We start from the raw sequence: 20303 nt of genomic DNA, 5'->3' as shown, positions 1-20303 counted from the left end.
TTTACCTGCGTGTCAGTTGCTTGGAGTTGTATAGAGTGAGAAGTAAATTAAAATTATACCTTTTATAAATACTATACAGTACTGTTATTTGGAACACATGTATTTCATGTGTGTTCCGTGTGGGGAATGTGATAGCAGGTGCTTGCTGCTTATTGACACATTTACAGGACAAAAGACACTGATGGACAGTTGTGAAGCGATTTAAGGTGGGACGGATCTACGAGTTTTTTTGTAGGCTCTGGTAATTCTAGTGTTAACAGATACCAACTGGTCTAGATGTACCATCCTGCGGAAGTTTGTCAGTCGGTCAACTTTCAATTTCATACAGTATGTATATTATTGTATACACTATTGGTCAAAAAATTTTAGACCAGATCAGTTTTACTTTAAATTTAATCTTTTGAAATGCAGTGAATGACCTTAAATGGCAAAAAGGTAAGCAGTAAACTGGTAGAGGTTTGAATTTAAAATTTAGGTTAACAAAAATTGAAAGGAAATTAAAAAAAAAAAAAAAAGGAAATTTTAGAATGTTACAAATGGACCTTCTTCAAGAAATAGCTAACAGGTTACAATATATAGATGCTCTGCAGTAAAGATGTTACTGTGCTCCTCACTTCCCTTCCCATGCAACTGCTTGTAGCTTCACATCTGTTGTTGCACCTTTCATCCATTGGTAATGCATCCATTGCTTCCAGAACTCTTCAGATCAAACCCCTATGAGTTGGCGGTTCTCTGCATTCGATACTCTCTGCCCTTGTTGTTCGTTTGAAAGTGCTTTGTGGCATTTGATGCTGTAAGGGAATTTGCTAGCTTGTCAGTCATGTGGGAGTGATTTGTGGCACTTGATGCTTCACACCAGGACATCAATGGATTAAAATGGACAACCATCATGAGAGCCAGTATGCCTCCAATAGTACTGGTAGTCAGCAGTCAACAACAGCACTTTCTTACCATTGTGCTTTTCATTTTCATTAAATGTCGCTGGACTTTCTTTTTCCATTTCAAAACATAATCACATCTGTTTTTCTTGTCCAGGACACCACCCCATCTTCAGTTGTCCATCCACCCTTTTAGTTAGTGGTGGTATTTTTGTGGCTGTTTGTGTCTTTAATTTACATGAAGCACATTCTCAATGCAGCAAACGGCATATAAGTTTTAATATATTTTGACATATAAAAAATTTGTACACTTGTGTTCTTTTCTTTAGGACCACCAAGTTCCAATAAAATCCATCAAGACATTTTAGAGATTTTGGGGTTTTGGTGTTTGTATTGGGGAGGGTTTTATACCTAACTTGATGTATTGAAATGTGCTTTCTTAACGGGTACGTATTGGCCTAGATGTACCATCCTGTTAGATTTTAACTGTTTTACTAACTGGGAAATAGTGTTTTTGTTGATGATGTAATAAGTCAGTTGAGTTTGCATTATACATGTAGATACAGTATAAATTTTATATGTAATGGTTCAGTTGTGAGAAAAAAATAGCTTGAACTTCAGATATACCAAACCCATACTTTAATTAATGCAGTATAGCATAGGAGTAGGTGTTGACTCAAATTGATTGGTACATCTTTTTCAACTTTCATATTGTATTTCTTTTTCTTTACATTGCGTTTTGTGTAATTCTTTGTTGAAATATTTCCACATGTTCTTTTTTGTTTCAGGAAATTAAGCCACAGAGCCATTATAATCATGGTTACAGTGACTCTCTTGGACGGAAAAGTCATATAGATGACTATAGCACTTGGGATATTGTTAAAGCCACTCAGTAAGTCATAACACTTACAATGTTTTTTTTTTTAAATCTGTTTCAAATTGGAATAATGACAATTGCTGTTTGCTAGTAGTAACAGTGTACATTATTAATGTATTTTTCATTTCAACCAATTTTAAAAGAAAAGGTCTTGTTCGCTGTGAAAGTGTTGACTGATTATTTGCATTATTGTGTATTTTTCACTATGAATTCTTTTCAATCCTCATCTAAAATCTTTTGGCTAAAGTAACACATTCACTTCTTAAAAAAACCTTTGGCCTTCAGGCTTATTATTTGATTATGCTGCCACCAAGTGTTCCTTGTGATTATTGATCAGTCTCTTAGAATACTCTGGAACAAAATATCCCTAATCCAAAACTTAAAAGGTCTTATCACTTCATATGTAGATTTACAGCTTTGTATCACTGCATAACCTCACCCTGTTAAAACTTTTCTGCATTTTTACAATAGATCACTGACTGTGCTCCAGTAGGGCCCCAAATATTAATGATTATTTTTGGAGTCATACAACTCCACAACCCCCACCGGCCTTGAAGTTTCTTTCATTATATAGTGTGATGTACACTTATAACCTGTGTAATGTCAATAGATGTTTCTTAAGATCATATTGGGCAGGGATAGTTTAGTCCAGCTGCTCTTTATTACTCCTTTTATGAAAACTCTAAGCACACGTTATTCTGAATAAAGAAGAGAAGTTATCTTTCCCTTTAAAAAGAGTGCCAGCTTGTTAGCTTAAATGTAGCCACATTGTTTTGGTAACTAGGATTTTGTTTCTTTGAAGTAGACACTTTTTTGTTAGGTTTTAAGGTTTCTGTTTAACATTTACGGTAGACTCGTGCTCTATTGCCTGCAGTTACAATCCTCCTAAAGAGAAGCTGGTATCTCCCTCTTCCTCAAATAAACACTGTACGACATAGACTATGTGTAGAGCAAATTACTTCATGCCATAAATTAAAAAAAATTTAACTAAATGAACTTTAACAAATGGAAATGTCAGATTTACCATGTTCACAGCCCATGTTTTGTTTGTTTTCTGAGATATTACAGATACTTAATTTAAGAAAATGTTCTCTTGTAGGTACGGAATATTTGAACGCTGCCGAGAACTTGTAGAAGCCGGATATGATGTTCGACAACCAGACAAAGAAAATGTTACCCTTTTACACTGGGCAGCCATTAACAACAGGATAGACCTAGTCAAGTAAGTTGGTCATACTCATAATCTCTTGGTGAACAAGACTTCCTAAAAATTAGTAGGTTATCCTTTACAGTTTTATGTCTGTCCTTTTGTTTTTCTACACAAGCCACACATTTAAAACTGTATTATTTGCAAACCCTTTTTTCCTTATCTATGTAAATATTTCTTAATAACTGTTTTTTCATTGTTTACAGGGGGATTGTTCCCTTGTTCTTTTTCCTTTGATCAGCTTGTGAAGTTTTTCATTTTTTAAGCAGATGCTGAAGAATTAGTTATAAATCTCTCTGCCTGTTTATATTGTAGTCTTGAAAGCATCTGTTAAGCTGTTAAACAAAATTCTGTAGTTTTTTAGGCACCTTTTATAGATTGGTTTAACTTTGACTTACAGAGTGAATATGGTGATGCTATATAGTTAAGTCTGTGTAATTGAATTTTTCAGATACTACATCTCTAAAGGTGCTATTGTAGATCAGCTTGGAGGAGATCTGAACTCTACGCCATTGCATTGGGCAACCAGGTACAATTTAACTTTCATTGTCCATTTGTGAAAATAAACTAATTGACCTTGAACTTCACTTTACTGCTTATATTAACTTTAATTATACAAAAAGTACAAAGTAGGCTTTGAAAAAAAATATGTCACCATTTTGAAGTAAAAAAGCATTATCCTGACTTACAGTAATTAATTTTGAATAATAATAATTTAATTGATACCAGTTGCAACTTTGTGGTGTAAAGTATAAAAATGTAAATACGGAGCAAACATTTCATAAAACAGTTGCTGCAACTTTTAGGACCTTTCTCTTCTTAACAGGAATTGTATATGTGGATTGTGTGAATTTAGTGGGTTCTTAGATTAACTGTAAATAATCAAAATTCAATATATTCCCTGGCTTCTAGATATTGAAAGAAGCTACAGATAATAGATTTCATGAAAAATAAAATAATGAGGAAAAGTAATATGATAATTGGTATTTAAAAAAAAATAGTGAGGGGTGTTAGGTATATAGCAAACAATGATTTTAAAAAGCATGCTTTTAAATGAACAGTGATTTGTTTACATTTTCAAATTTAAATTCATATCTTTTATTTGTAACATAACAATAAACTCATCTTGCTTAGTGTTCTTTTTCATCTAACAAAGCATGTGCGTCTATATATTTGTATACACATGATTTATGAGACAAAATTTTTTTATGAAAATATACAAAAATAACTGAGTTTTAGCATCAGCATTGAGCATGTGATTGTTCAAATACAGTGTAAATAAAGCAGAAGAACTCATTAAAGGTTTCGGGATCTACCCCATATTCTGTCGAAATGTGGTTAAGGCCTTTACAGACTTGAGTCCAAAGCAACTGAAAAACAACAAAATGTCGTTTATAGAGTAGGCGGAAGGGAAATGAGGTCATAGGAAGTTTGAAGGGTCGTTGGTTGTTCTGCAAGAAGAGAGGAGAAAGAGTTAGAAGGCAGTGCCAACCCCTGGTCCGGTAGGAATGTACACTTTTTTGAGCCCAATTGCACATGTGTGACAAAAGGAATATGGAGGATATTAATATTTTAAGGGCTTTAACCTGCTATGTAAACATTTTAGCATGTCTGGCTGAGATATGATGAACACATAAGTAGGACTCTGCAATCTCATTAGCCTTCCAGCAATATACTGTATAGGATTTTTGTGTGAGCACTGTTTTCTTCAGAGTTTCTCGGTTTGTCTTTATGATATATTTCAGAGCTGAGTAGTGACTATATTAAAAATATTGCAGTGAAGGTGAGAATGGTTTGTCACTTGCCTGCTTGGTGCATACAGTGTTACTGTTAACAAAATGTTTGATAACTTAAGGGTAAAATTTTTAACTGGAAAGAAGTGGTGGTAATCATGGTTTTTGCTTATACATACTCGAGGAATAAGTAACTTAACAACAACAACAACATTTATTTATATAGCACGTTTTCATACAAATGTTGTAGCTCAAAGTGCATTACAAGATGAAAAAAATATAAAAATTAGGAAAAACTAGCTAACAAAGAATAAAGTAAGGTCTGATGGCCAGGGAGGACAGAAAAAAAAAAGTCAGAGGGCTGGAGAGAAGAAAAAAAAACAAAACAAAATCTGCAGGGGTTCCAAAGGCCATGAGACTGCCCAGCCCCCACTAGGCATTCAACCTAACATTAATGATCTCAGTCAGTCCTCATGGTTTTCAGGTTTCACATGGAAGAATTAGACGATGAATGTTTTGTTGAATTCTGGCCTTCAATCCATCAATGTAGGGCCTGCATGGTGCTTTGATCAAGCGGTGGCAGCTGCATTCTGCACAATGTTTGGGTAGTCCTGAGAAGAGTACATTCCAGTAATTTAGTCAACTAAAAACAAAAGCGTGAACTAATTTTTCAGCATCTTGCAAAGTTATAAGGGGTCTAATTTTTGCTATATTTCTTAAGTGAAAAAGTGCTGTCCTAGTAATCTGATTATTATGTGATTTAAAATTTAGGTCAGATTCCATAATTACCCCTAAATTCTTTACCTCTGTCTTTACATTTAGATAGGCATACATTCAGGATTTAGAATTGTATGTGTAAATACCAGCTGATTTCTTCAGTGACATCCTACCATTTCTCAGAGAATCCGTGATTCCTGGCTGCTTCTGAAGGACATAAATTATTCCTGTGCCTAAGAAAATGGAAGTGGTCTTTCTGAATGACTATAGGCTGGTGGCACTCACCCCAGTGAGCCTTGCTAGCTTGGGGACTGGAAGAAGTACTAAATCAGAAGGGTGAAGTTTTGAAATATTCAGTAACTGAAGGGGGGAAAAATTGTATTTGATGTCTGAAGGAAAAAACTTGCATGGGTTTTAATATAACCTACGATAACCTGTACCTGTATTATGGAAGCAGAGTAAGACATTGTGATCAGTAATATCACAATTATGTTCTTGTGTTTGACTACTAAAATCTGATAATTCGTCCACCTGTGACTCATATTTTAGGGATGCATAATGTTAAATTCTTAATTCTTGGTTGTGGATGGCTGAAAATTCTCTTGGCAGCACCAGGCGCAAGAAAAGAGCCCCAAAATATTGAAGTTTATTTTCAGGCCAGAGAGGCTCTTTTCAGTCTAAGGAAGATGCTCCAGCATTATCCCCCAAAGTAAATGTATTCCGTGATTTGCAGACCGAAGTCATTCTTAATAATGTATTTGGAAGTGGGATAACAAAATATTAGCTGTGAAAAGGACTGGTTATATCGTTTCTTTAAGGAAAATATTGTAATCAATTCTGAAGTGAACTCAAGAATTCCATTCAGCTAGCTGTTGGTAAAAATGAATTGAGGTAAATTGCAAATAGTTGTTGTTTTTATGTACTAAGTTTAGTTATACATGATTCAGTGTTTTTGGCTGTTTACTCAAAAAAAACAAAACAATAAGTAAGAATTTAATATATTTAATTTGCAAAGCACACTTACAAAAAGGTGAGTGTCAGCAATAGCAAGTAGTGAAAAGAGAGGGAGGAATGTTTTTTTGATCAGCTGGTAGAAGACAATAAAGGCGAAGCGGAGGAATCAAAGTCAATTAAAGATGCCTTGCTGTACATCTGTTTATTTTACATCCTCTTTGATAGGTTGTTTTTTTTTTTGAGAACCACAACTTGAAGTATTGTAATAAAACATGTATAAAATAAAGAGGAGAATTCAGTACATTTTACAGTCAGGTTACTTAATGGATTTGTAAATCTAAGAAATTACATAAAGTATCCATATAAAAATGATAAAATTTATTAAGGCCTCAAAACTTTACTTTTTTTTTTTTAACTTAACTTTTTAGGCTTTCATTTAAGCCAGCTGAAGGTCATTTTAGAGTGTAATAAATACTTTTACCCCTGCAGCTTCAATACAAGAAAAAAATATGGAATGTAGGGAAAAGAAGAAATAAAAGGCAATAAAAGTTAATCCATATCAACAAACAACTTGTGTTTTGAGCAAAGGATAGTGTTAGCCCAATATAGAAAGGAAGTGCCAAGACAAATGTTACAACATATTGTGGATGAAGTTCAAAATTGTGATGACAGTAAAAATTAAGTGAGTAAAATTAAGGGATGGACAGTAATACAGAGAGGTTATTGCTGAGTGATGGGGATCTGTAATAGTTACAAATGTCGCAAGATATAAGTACTGGAATGGATGTATGGATGGATTATTAAGTCTTAAAAGTAGCTTTGAAGTTACAGAGTTGTGATTGGCATTAGGTTAGTGTATAGTGCTGTGTTTGAAGAAGACGGGTTAGATGAATGGGAATGAATGGGAAAAGTAATAAATACCAGGGTTATAATATAATGTGTTGCTTTATCAGTAAGGACTGAGTTCTAATTAGGAAACTAGCTGAAATGAAAACATGTAGCCACTGCAGCCCTCCAGAAACGTGATTTAGGACCCCTGACTTATTAGTGTCACGAACAATGTTGTAAAAGGAGACAAAATGACTGGCAGATGAATCGCTTTTTAACACCGTGTCCTGTACAGACACTAGAAAGGAACAGAGGCTTCAAATTCATTCTCTGATTATGTCGAACAATTTCACGGGTGTGTTTTTAAGAATCCATCCATCTTCTATCCAGTTTTGCATCGTTCATGCTCGTGAGAGATACGCCCCATGCACCATGCATTGTTATGCATATATGGCTTTCCTACAGTGGTGGTAAAGTGAGCTGCTCCAGTTATTAACACCAAAATAAAATCTATTTAGTGCTTCAAAGCACTGGGATTATGCTAGATTGTAATATGGGCAAAACAAAATAATTCATTGCTAAATATGGATATGCAAACGCTAAGTTTGTTATGTATGTATGTATGTAAGTATGTGTGTGTATATATGCATATACACACACTCACTTGACTCACCAGCCACTTTATTAGGTATACCTTGCTAGTACTTGGTTGATCCCTCTTTTGCCTTCAGAACTGCTGTAATTTTTGTGGCATAGATTCAGCAAGGTGCTGGAAACATTCCTCATGGATTTTGTTTCATATTGGCATGATAGTATCACACAGTTGCTTCAGGTTTGTCAGCTGCACATTCATGATGCGAATCTCCCATTCCACCACATCCCAAAGGTGCTCTATTGTATTGAGATCTGTTGACTGTGAAAGCCATTTGAGTACAGTGAACTCATTGTCTTGTTCAAGAAACCAGTTTGAGAGGATCTGAGCTCTGTTACATGGCATGTTATTCTGCTGGATGTAGCCATCAGCAGATGGGCACGCTGTGATCAAAAAAGGATGGACATGGTCAACAATAATGCTTAGATAGGCTGTGTTATTTAAATGATGCTCAGTTGGTACTAAAGGATCCAAAGTGTGCCAAGAAATTATCCCCCACACCTTACACTGTCACCACCAGCCTGAACCATTGACGCAAAGCAGGATGGATCCATATTTTCATGTTGATGCCAAATTCTGACCCTACCATTCAAATGTTGCAGCAGAAATCGAGAGCCATCAGACCAGGCAGTGTTTTTCCAGTCTTCTGCTGTCCAGAGTCCATGAGAATTGTAGTCTCAGTTCCCTGTTCTTAGGCAACAGGAGTGGCACCCAGTGTGGTCTCCTGCTGCTGTAGCCTATCTACTTCAAGGGTCGATGTGTTGTGTGTTCAGAGATGCTCTTCTTTATACCTTTATAGCAGTAACAAGTGGTTATTTGAGTTACTGTTGCCTTTCTATCAGTTTGAACCAGTCTGTCTATTCTCCTCTGGGATCAACAAGTCCTTTTCATCCAGAGAACTTCTGCTCACTCAATATTTTCCCTTTTTCGGACCATTCTCAGTAAACAATAGAAATGATTGTGCTTGAAAATCCCAGTAGTTCAGCAGTTTCTGAAATAGACTAGCCTCTCTGGCACTAACAACCATGCCACATTCAAGGTCACCGTTCTTCCCCATTGTGATGCTTGTTTTGAACTTCAGTAGGTTGTCTTGACACTGCACTGAGTTGCTGCCTTGCGATTGCCTGATTAGATATTTGCGTTAAAAAGCAGTTGAACATGTGTACCTAATAAAGTACTTGATGAGTGTGTGCGTGTATGTATGTATATGTGTATATGTATGTATGTGTATATGTATGTATGTTTATATATATATATGTTTATATATGTTTATATATATATGTCTGTAATGGGCCCATATTTTTCATCTTACTATTTAACTAAAAAAAAACAAGTTTTTGACATTTTACTGTATTTCTGAAATGTATCATAATATGGTTTAATATTATACTTAATAATGTTCTCTATTCTGTACAGTATATTTGTGAAAAATTTTAGTTTTGAGCATTTTCTTCTGAACAGTAATTCCATGAAATTTTTGCCATTTTCTTATCTATGGCTCTATACTTTGTAGATGTACTTTCATCATTAGGAAGTCTGCTATGTTGCGTGGTTCAGTTATGGTCTGGTGTTTCTTTAGTAAAGAATTTATTTTTTTTTTTTTCTTTCTTTGTCTTTCCCAGACAAGGGCACCTGTCTATGGTTGTTCAACTCTTGAAATATGGTGCCGATCCATCACTGATCGATGGTGAAGGCTGCAGTTGCATTCATTTGGCTGCTCAGTTTGGACATACATCAATTGTGGCATATTTCATAGCAAAGGGTCAGGTACGTGTCACTATGTAATCTTTTGCTTTGCCTGTGTTGTGTGCAACCACTGTCTCTGTTTCTCTTTATAGTAAGACATGTTTTCATTTAAGATTGATAAATGTTATAGCTTGAAATTAACTTTATTATACAGGACATAACTTGATTCACCAGGCTGTGTGTAGACTCAGAAGTCCAAAAGAGGCTTATTCTACCTTGAATATAATGTTCAAATCTAAATCTAGGAAACATTTAATTCTTAAATCACTCCTATTATATACAATTTTGAATTATTAGACTAAGACTAGTTTACTTTTAATATTTGTCAGAACTACTGTGACAAGTGCCAGTCTTTAAATGTTATTTCAGTATTGTGGATTTGTTGATTAAAAGGTCTTAATTAGCCACAGTTCCAGTTAAGGTCATTTATGCTCTATTTATAGTTGTAGCCCTTGAGTCTCTTAATGTAACATTGTGACTGGTTTGATTCTAGTTCTATATATTTATATTAAATACTGCACCCTTGATATTTAAGAGAGTGCCCACCTGACATGGAGTGGCCACATCAAGTCACAACCAGGTTGACATAGGGCTAGGTTAAATCATGCATACTTACACAGAGAGAGAGAGAGAGAGATAGTGGTTCGGGGAATACAGGAGAGCTGTGTAGGATGTGGAAATGTGGATTCCTGTTCTTATGTGTGAACTAGCAACTAGCAAGTTGGAGGGTGTGATAAAGGAAGAGCTTGTCTGCCAGAAATACATTAATTTAGTGGAGAAAGAAAACAGGATAGAGGGGAGTGAGTTAGATGAGTTTGTTTTGCTTTGGTACAGAGATGTGAAGTGAGTCAGCTATCGTACCCAATAGGCAGGGCAAGATATGTTTGTTAGTTTCTGTCTATTTTGTACTTTTGTTTCTTTTTTGTTGATTTATTCCTTTCCTTGTGTGCTTAATTGTCAACAGACTGCTTTTTTTATTTTTTATTATTGTGTGAGTTTGTTAACCTTTGCTTCCTTGTTTAGTGTTAATTACCCATTAACTGAGAGCATCTCTTGAAGTGCTTAAGTGTATAATGTGTGAAGACTTGTAGTCCAAATATCAAATAAACATGTGCACTTTTATTCAAGAATATAACCAAAGTAAAAAAAAAAATCATTCAATTTACATGTTGCTGTCAATGGGTTAAAAGCCCAAGCTGAAATGTCAGTCGACAGAAAGTTGATGATGATAATAATAATAATAATAATAATAATAATACATTTTATTTATTTGTAAGCACCTTTTAAACACTCAAGGACACCGAACAATAGACAAAACACAGATTATAAACAAAAGTAAAATACAGCAGTTAAAATCAGACAGAGCAATTGTAATCAAAGAGAAAAAGCAGTCTTAAACAAATGAGTTTTAAGTTTAGATTTGAAAAGTGAAAATGATTCAGTATTTCTAAGCTCAGGTGGTAGTGAGTTCCAAAGCTGGGTGGCAGAGCAACTGAATGCTCTGCTCCCCATAGTGGTAAGACGGACGAAGGGGACAGTCAAGTGGATGGAGTAAGAGGATCTAAGGGATATGGGAGGGAATGGCAACATGGAGGAGGTCAGGCAGATATGGAGGGGCAACGTTGTGGATAGCCTTAAAAGTTATTAGGAGAATTTTGAATTGAATTCGGAACTGAACTGGAAGCCAATGAAGCTGCTGCAAATGGGAGTGATATGGTGAATAGAGGGGGTTCTAGTAATGATGCGGGCAGCTGAATTCTGGACCAGTTGATTGAGATTTGCAAGAAAGACCAAAGAAAAGGGAATTGCGGTAATCCAGACGAGAAGTGACAAGGATATGAACAAGAATAGCAGTGGTGTGGGGAGATGAGGGAGGGGCGAATACAATTAATGTTACATAGGTGGAAATGTGTAGACCAGGAATTGATATTGATGTGGGACTGAAAGGATAAAGTACTGTCGAGGATGACACCTAGACTCTTAACATGTGGGGAAGGGGAGACAGAGGAATTATCAATAAAAAATGAAAACTGATCAGTTTTGGATAATGTTGATTTTGTACCAATGAAGAGAACCTCAGTTTTGTCACTATTTAATTTAAGAAAGTTTGTAGAAAACCAGGATTTGATTTCTGCTATGCAATCAGTAAGGGAGGAGGGTGGAAAGGAAGCAGTAGGTTTGCCAGTGAGATAGAGCTGGGTGTCATCAGCATAACAGTGGAAGCTAATGTTATATTTACGAAAGATATTTCCAAGGTGAAGGAGGTAAATAATGAAAAGGAGGGGCCCCAGGACAGAGCCCTGGGGCACACCTGATGTAACAGCGGTGGGTTGGGATGTGAAAGTTTTAAGCTGAACCAATTGAGTGTGGCCTGAGAGGTAGGATCTGAATCAATCTAGTGGTGTGTGGGTAATGCCAATCAAAGATAATCTATTGATAAGAGTAGTGTGACAAATAGTGTCAAAGGCTGCACTCAGATCAAGGAGGATGAGAATAGTAATTAAACCAGAAGAAGGTCATCAGTAATTTTTATAAGTGCATTTTCTGTACTGTAGAGGGGACGAAAACCAGACTGGAACTGTTCATACAGATAGATTATTTTGAGATAAATGAGATTGAAGTTGTATTTGTGGATGTTGCAGAGGTAAGTGCTGCTGCTTTATAACCAAAAGGCTGCGGGTTTGAGTTTTTTCGTAGGCTTCAGGGATTCTGGTGTTAACGCAGGAGGGATTAGTGAATGATACAGTTCTAATGAATTATAGTGTACTATCATCTATTAACACTAGAATTACCAGAGCCTACGAAAAAAACTCGTAGATCCGTCCCACCTTAAATCGCTTCTTAAAACCGTTTGAAACCATTTGAAAACGAACAACGTCAGATCGGGTTTGAATACATGCTGATGCCGTTACAGAAGGCGTCAGCTTATTCAGTGCAGCAGTTTCAACGCACAGTACATTCAATACTATCTGAAAACGAACAGCGTCAGATTGAGCACATAGTCAAACCCGTTCTGACGCTGTTAGTTTTCAAATAATATTGCATGTACTGTACTATTTTAGAATAAAAACATACATTTGATTTCAGTCAGTCTGTAAGAGCCAGTGTAAATGCATGATAATTGTAAAGGTTAGCTTTTTTTTTTATAATTCAGTTCCATTCTCTCAGTCACATTCACGATCTCCCCCCATCATCTGACACTGTTTTCACATAAAGCCGCGCAATAGCTCAAATGTGATTTATTTGGAGACACGCTATAGCTCAATTGTTATTTATATAGGGAAGAAAGTACAGTGTCAGGTGCTCATTCAGTGTAATAGGAACCATAGCACAGAAAGATGTGCACACTGCAACAAGTACACATGTCGTGAATGTAGGAAGGGTGTTTGGGAATTGTCAATATTTGAATGTGATGATTTTATATAGCACGGATCGGAAATCAGCAGTTCTTAGCATTGCACCATGCAAGCTGTCGTATCAACCGCCTACTGTAACTTGCTTTATTTTTTCTTCACTTATAGTCTATAATAAAAGTGCACTTGTTTTGTTATACTTGTACACCAACATATGTTCCTGTGTTTGAGCGACACGGGCATGCTCAAAAAATAGACGTAATGCCATGAAAAGTGCACACAGACTCTGCGAGAATACGAGAGTACGAGAATGCAGTCACAAGTACGCTGCAGAGCTATAGAGCATCTTTATGTGAAAACAGCAGTGTCAGATTGGGGGGTGGGGGAGGTAGGGAAGGATCTTGAACACGACTGAGAGAATGAAAAGTGAATACAAAAAAAAAAAAACTAACCTTTACAAGTATCATAAATTACACTGGCTGTTACACACTGAAATCAAATGTATGTTTTTATTTTAAAATAGTAAGAATAAGAGCAGTTTACTTCTCAATACTGAATCATGTGGGATCGAACTCATGACCTTTTGATTACTAGTCAGCAGCTGATACCGTTATGCTACCGTGGCAGTTGAAATAAGTATGTGTCAATGTGGCATGCTAAGCCGGCTTTTTTTCTGCGGTTATATTTTTGAATAAAAGCATACTTGTTCTGTTATATTTGTACCTTTTGTGAAACTGTTTCTTTGATATTTGGATTTCAGGCTTCATACATATACATATATAGTTTATGCCTACATTTTGTCATTTACTACTACAATATGAAAAACGCTTCTGTTTTAAAAATGTGTTTACACAGATTACTGTAGAAACGGAACACACGTGAAATGCGTGTATTCCAAATAATGATCTATTATTTCCACTCTAAAACTCCACTTCACTCCCAGATAATCAATCAAGGCATGAGCTAGGAGAAGTTTGTGCAGGTTCTAAGTCGGTGGGGGATGGAATAGCCGGCTACTTGCAACTTTTCTTTATCAGCACATTTAAATTAACAAAAGACACTGGCGGAGAGGTGAAGAACGGTTTTAAGAAGCGATTTAAGGTGGGACGGATCTACGAGTTTTTTCGTAGGCTCTGGTAATTCTAGTGTTAACTCAATATACTTTACAAATATTTAACATTTGGAGGTCATGGGATGAACCTTCATGTTTGTCGCTAAAGGGACTTTAGAGTAGCTTGGGAATGATATTGTAACTATATGTTAGTATTGAAAATTTCAGACTCACTTAAAAGGTACATACACACTTAAAATATTCATTATGTATTTTAACACATTTTATCAGGGAAGCAATGATGATTGGTCAGAGAGAATTTTTATTTAAGTCATTGAGTAACAAATTAAAAATGGCTTGCCTTAATGCTAGAAGTATCAAAAATAAGGTAAGTGAGTTGGAGTTGTATGTAGCAGAGCATAATTATGATATAGCAATAACGAAATCCTGGCTAAATAACAAAGATGAGTGTAACATAGAGGGATACACATTTTTTAGGAAGGATAGACAGTTCAGAAAAGGAGGTGGGGTTGCTGTTTATGCCAAACAGGGTTTAAATGTAAGACCTCTTCAGTTGGATGATGAGCCCCATCTTAGTGAGGACATGTGGCTTCGCCTGGAAAATATTAGGGAAATAGGCCTTATTTTAGAAGTGTGTTATAGACCACCCAATTCAGACAGTAATTTCAACACACATCTTTTTAGTAATATCAAAAAGGCAAGTTTACAGGGGGATATTATAGTCATGGGGGACTTTAATTATCCAAATATTAACTGGGATAACCTTACAGATGGAGGAGCACAAGAGCAGGAGTTTTTAGAAGTAATCAGTGACTGTTTTTTAACACAGCATGTTAGAGCACCAACACAGGGTGAAGCCTGTCTGGATTTAGTATTCTGTAATAATCAGGATAGAATTGAGGGTGTAGAGGTGATTGAACCACTAGGGTCAAGTGACCATAATGTAATACAATTCTCAGTATTTTGTAAGAGTACAGATGCAAAGACTAAAATTGTTAAGTTGAACTTTGGTAGGGCTAATTTTGAGCAGATGCGACAAAGTCTAAGTAGGATAGACTGGGATAAGCTTTTAAATGTGGAGACAGTCGAGGAGCAGTGGAACAGGTTTAAAATGTTTTACATGTAATGCAGGACAGATACATACCTAAATTTGGAATTAATAGGAAACTAAAAAACTCCACATGGATTAATAAAGATTTAAAAAAGAAGTTGCAAAGGAAAAAACTGCTGTATAAGGCATATAAGACTAATGACTGCAAAGAGAATCATAGAGCGTATGAGAACATGAGGGCAACCATTAAGAAGGATATCAGAGAGGCTAAAAGACAGTTGGAGAGGAATATAGCAGATAAGGCGAAAGAAGACCCCAAGAGATTCTTTCAGTATTTTAGTAGTAAAAGAACAGTTAAGGAGGAGGTCAAGTTCATCAGGAATAGTAAAGGGAATTAAGATACAGACAATGAAATAGCAGATGCCCTAAACTTTTTTCTGAGGTGTTTACAAGTGAGCAAGTGGACAACCTTCCAGAGGTAAACACTACTAAGGAGGTACTGAGGGATTTGGAAATTGTAGAGGGAGAAGTGCTGCTCAGATTAAATAAGATGAAATCAAACAAATCACCAGGCCCAGATAATATTTATCCTCGTGTTCTTAAGGAGGCTAGTGAGTACATATATAAACCCTTGACACATTTTTAGGAAGTCACTGTGCACTGAGAGATTCCAAAGGACTGGAAAATGGCAAATATCATCCCATTATATAAAAAGGGTGACAGGGCAGATCCAAGCAACTATAGGCCAGTAAGCTTAACAAGCATCACAGGAAAATTAATGGAAGGAATTATTAAGGATAAGATTGAGCAACACATGGCAAGGACAGGAGTTATTCTGAACAGTCAGCATGGGTTCAGAAAGGGAGGTCGTGTTTTACTAACATGTTGGAATTCTATGAGGAGGCAACAAAAGGATACGATCAAAGTGGAGCTTATGATATTATTTATCTGGACTTTCAGAAAGCATTTGATAAGGTGCCACATGAGAGGTTGGGCATCAAGTTAAAAGAAGTGGGAGTTCAGGGTGATGTTTTTAGATGGGTGCAGAATTGGCTCAGACACAGGAAGCAGAGGGTGATGGTGCAGGAACCTCATCAGAACTGGCCGATGTTAAGAGTGGTGTTCCACAGGGGTCAGTGCTAGGGCGCTGCTATTTTTAATATATATAAATGATTTAGATAGGAATATAAGTAACAAGCTGGTTAAGTTTGCAGATGATACCAAGATAGGTGGATTAGCAGATAATTTGGAATCCGTTATATCATTACAGAAGGACTTGGATAGCATACAGGCTTGGGCAGATTTGTGGCAGATGAAATTTAATGTCAGTAAATGTAAAGTATTACACATAGGAAGTAAAAATATTAGGTTTGAATACACAATGGGTGGTCGGAAAATCGAGAGTACACCTTATGAGAAGGATTTAGGAGTCATAGTGGACTCTAAGCTATAAACTTCCCGACAGTGTTCAGAAGCCATTAAGAAGGCTAACAGAATGTTAGGATATATAGCACATATGTGGAGTACAAGTCCAAGGAGGTTATGCTCAACCTTTATAATGCTCTGGTGAGGCCTAATCTAGAGTACTGTGTGCTTTTTATGGTCTCCATGCTACATAAAGGACATAGCAGCGTTAGAAAAGATCCAGAGAAGAGCGACTAGGCTGATTCCAGGTCTACAGGGTTGAATTATGAGGAAAGATTAAAAGAGCTGAGCCTTTACAGTTTAAGCAAAAGAAGATTAAGAGGTGACATGATTGAAGTGTTTAAAATTATGAAGGGAATTAGTACAGTGGATCATGACTTGTATTTTAAAATGAGTTCATCAAGAACACGGGGACACGGTTGGAAACATGTTAAGGGTAAATTTCGCACAAACATTAGGAAGTTTTTCTTTACACAAAGAGCGATAGACACTTGGAATAAGCTACCAAGTAGTGTGGTAGACAGTAAGACATTAGGGACTTTCAAAACTCGACTTGATGTTTTCTTGGAGGAAGTAAGTGGATAGGACTGGTGAGCTTTGTTGGCTGAATGGCCTGTTCTTGTCTAGAGTGTTCTAATGTTCATTGATCTGCTAGTCTCTATGTGTACTCTCCAGAATGGAGCCGTGCACATGCTGGTAATAAATGGCCTAATGCTGAGAGATACCAGTTGAAATTAATAAGTTCATTTGAAACTGAGGCCAAGAAGCACTTTAACCCACCAATTGTTATGGAAATCTGGAACAAAGTATTATTTCGTGTAGATAAAATTGGAATGTTAATGTTATTAAGACTGTCCGGTTGCTTAAAAGATACGCAAGAAACATATCTTTTTATTATACAACTGTCTGCTTGCTACTGTCTAAGAGATGCATGTACCATTTGTCATAGGGATTCTCTGGTCAGGTTCTTTAAAGGCTGATACCAATCACTGATACTATATTACTGGATTGGCAGATCTCCCTCCCTAACAGCCCCCAAAACACCACCAAACGTTTAACTGGCATTTTTACAAATAAGCCGTAGAACACAGGTATTACCTGTTCAATATTATTACTAACAAAATGAAATTTTGTAGGCTCATTGTTGAGTAACCATAAAAATGCTAAAATAAATAAATTGTACTAAAATTTTACTTTCTAAACTAATAAAATGTGTATTGAGAATATGAATCCATAATAAATATGGCATTAAAGAAAATAAAATGCCTCTTATAATTACAGGCTGTCATACAGTTTCATTTCTTCAGTAATCTACTTACCTGAAACATTGTTTAATTTATAAAAATGTTTTCACCATTTGTCTAGCAAAAAATAAATTTTCTCAAACACTGGTTCAAATATTTGATATTGGTAGTTAAACACAGTTAAACAAATGGCTTAATCATTAATTTGCACAGGATCTTTTATTATATTTAGTTTTTTCTTTGGTTTGGTTTTTACAGTGTAACATCTAGACATTCCTTATTGTTGAGATGTAGTTATAAATACGGAGTCACATTTTAATTATGTAGTGCTTGTTTTTCCTACCTAAACTTTCTTGTGTTACACACACAAACAAATAATAAACACAGTATGTATTTTTTAAAAGCCACAAATCTGTCAAATGTTCGTAAGAGTTTTATCAAGAAGATACTGTATAGGGCTAACAATCCTACAAATGGACACATTTTGCTGTTATGCTAAAAAGCCTTGTTTAATAAGCAGCAATTTTTAATCCTCCCATATCCCTTCTTTTTCTAATTAAAAATGTAAGCTGTTGTACTTAACACAAACTCACTCACTGTCAGACAGGCAGTGAATCCCCTGGCACCTCAAACTAATAATGTAAGTTGCATTTCTAAATATTAGTCTTTAACTCATTCATCTATGGCACTACTATTTTTAAACAGATCTTGAGTGGTAATGGTACATCTGTTTCACTGTGTTAATTGTAAAGTGTTTTTAAATGTGTAATTCTTGTTGGGTAACCAGAAATTTGCACTGCTGCATTACATTTTTATATCCTGGACACTATCTGGTCAGATTTTTTAGAAGGATTTTAAATTCCTCTCATATTCTGAAGATTTGCTGGAAGTTAGTTTTGCTTCTTTCCTGGTGTCAAATATTTTGGGGATAGGCTCCAGCCCCATGTGCTTTTGAAGTGGGCAAAGCTATCTTAAAAACAGATGATAAGGTACAAGAGCATAGCCAGCAATTATTTTTATAGGGGAGGAAATAAATGAATCATAATTCCCGTTATGATTTAATCAGTTGGAACAATAGAATACAGTTTTAAGGGCAGGAGAGATTTAAACCTAAAAGCGTGCTCCCCTCCTCCCCCGCCCCTTCCTGAACCCTGAATACATCTATGATTGACTATTTTGGGTTATAAAATGAATGTGTAATTTAGTCATTTGGTCTTTTTTTTACTATGATTTTCTTTAATGGCTGCTGAAAGCATGTGTGCTAATACAAGTGGCCTAGGATAGTTACCTAATAAAAGGCACACAATATTATCGTTTGAGTATCCCTAATCCAAAATGATTCAAAATCCAGAACTTTTTGAGTGCAGAGATGATGTCACACATGAAAAATTCCATACCAACGCTGTCTTTTTTTTTTAAACTTGGATTCAAAAGTGAAAGTATGCGTTCAGCAATAAGTAGATTAATATAATATATGTGCAGATTCAAAAGAGATTCCTTGTTTCAGAGTGTGATGGAGTCAAGGGAACTCCCCTGTGGAGGTTAAAGCACCACAAAGCAACTACACAATATTGACAATCTGGTGCCTTATGAAGCATTGAACGTTGCAAGGAAATGAAACCCAATTGATTATCACATTCGGGCACACTGGGAAATATCAAGTGCTGCTAAGCTACCAAAAACAGTTGACAAGCCTGTTTTAAAAGGGATGTAATGTACAGCCTATGCATCATATTAATCAATTTTGAGGTTTATTATGTTTGTCATGTCAATGCACATTATAATGCTCAATGATATGAATTATTGTATGTGCAAGGCGTCATTCAGCTGGTTTGGCGGCTTTCCCTACTTGAGGTAAGGTGCCCCTAAATCTTATTATAAAAATGCAAGTTTCCAAAATCTGAAAATATCCCAGGCATTTCAGATTAGAATGCTCTGTCTGTATAAAATGAACAGGTAGAGAGACATGCATTCTTTATGAGCATGTTAAGACACATACGTGAATTATGGGGAATATTTTTCACTGTGTTCAACTCTGTTGCCTTATTTCTTCTGGAAGCTATGTTCAATTTATTTATTTTCAGTGACTTTAGAATTTGGTCAACTGTCTAAAAATGTAAGTAATGTCTTCAGTTATTGCTGTTTACTCCCCTTTCTCAAGCTCTATTCTGATGAATAGAGCATGTAATTTAGCAATCACCGGGATTCTGAATGGCAGCACATAATCTATAATCCAGCCATATAGGACTCTTCTCATCCAGGGTGAAAAGCACACAACTGTAACAGGATTTCATATTTAGAAAAATAACTGACAAGAATTACCCAGATGGTAATCAAAAAGGCTCCAAACATTTTTATGTTGAAAATCCTCTGAGGCATGTATTGATAATACCTGATCTTAGTTTGGGTGTCATTTCATTCATTGTCATATTTGATGTTTGTTGATACCTTCTGTCTGTCCTGAAAAATGTGGAGTATGTTTGTAATTTGTGTCTGTCTTAAAGCCGGAAAGAACAAAAATCTCAGCCCGCTTTAATAAATGCAAAACTTAAGAACATTATGTACT

General features: G+C 35.9%; 1 protein-coding gene across 1 annotated transcript in view; it reads left to right on the top strand.

Annotated features, from left to right (window-relative positions):
• zdhhc17 (zinc finger DHHC-type palmitoyltransferase 17) overlaps positions 1-20303 on the top strand; it is a 133937-nt gene that overhangs the window by 79715 nt on the left and 33919 nt on the right. Inside the window, exons 3-6 of the mRNA XM_039762198.1 lie at positions 1667-1770; positions 2855-2977; positions 3414-3491; positions 9469-9613. Coding sequence (XP_039618132.1) covers positions 1667-1770; positions 2855-2977; positions 3414-3491; positions 9469-9613 — 450 coding nt within the window. The remainder of the gene's footprint in view (positions 1-1666; positions 1771-2854; positions 2978-3413; positions 3492-9468; positions 9614-20303) is intronic.

This window comes from Polypterus senegalus, chromosome 8 (assembly GCF_016835505.1).
Source record: "Polypterus senegalus isolate Bchr_013 chromosome 8, ASM1683550v1, whole genome shotgun sequence".
NCBI classification, from domain to species: Eukaryota; Metazoa; Chordata; class Cladistia; order Polypteriformes; family Polypteridae; genus Polypterus; species Polypterus senegalus.
This window is presented reverse-complemented; position numbering and strand designations above follow the sequence as displayed.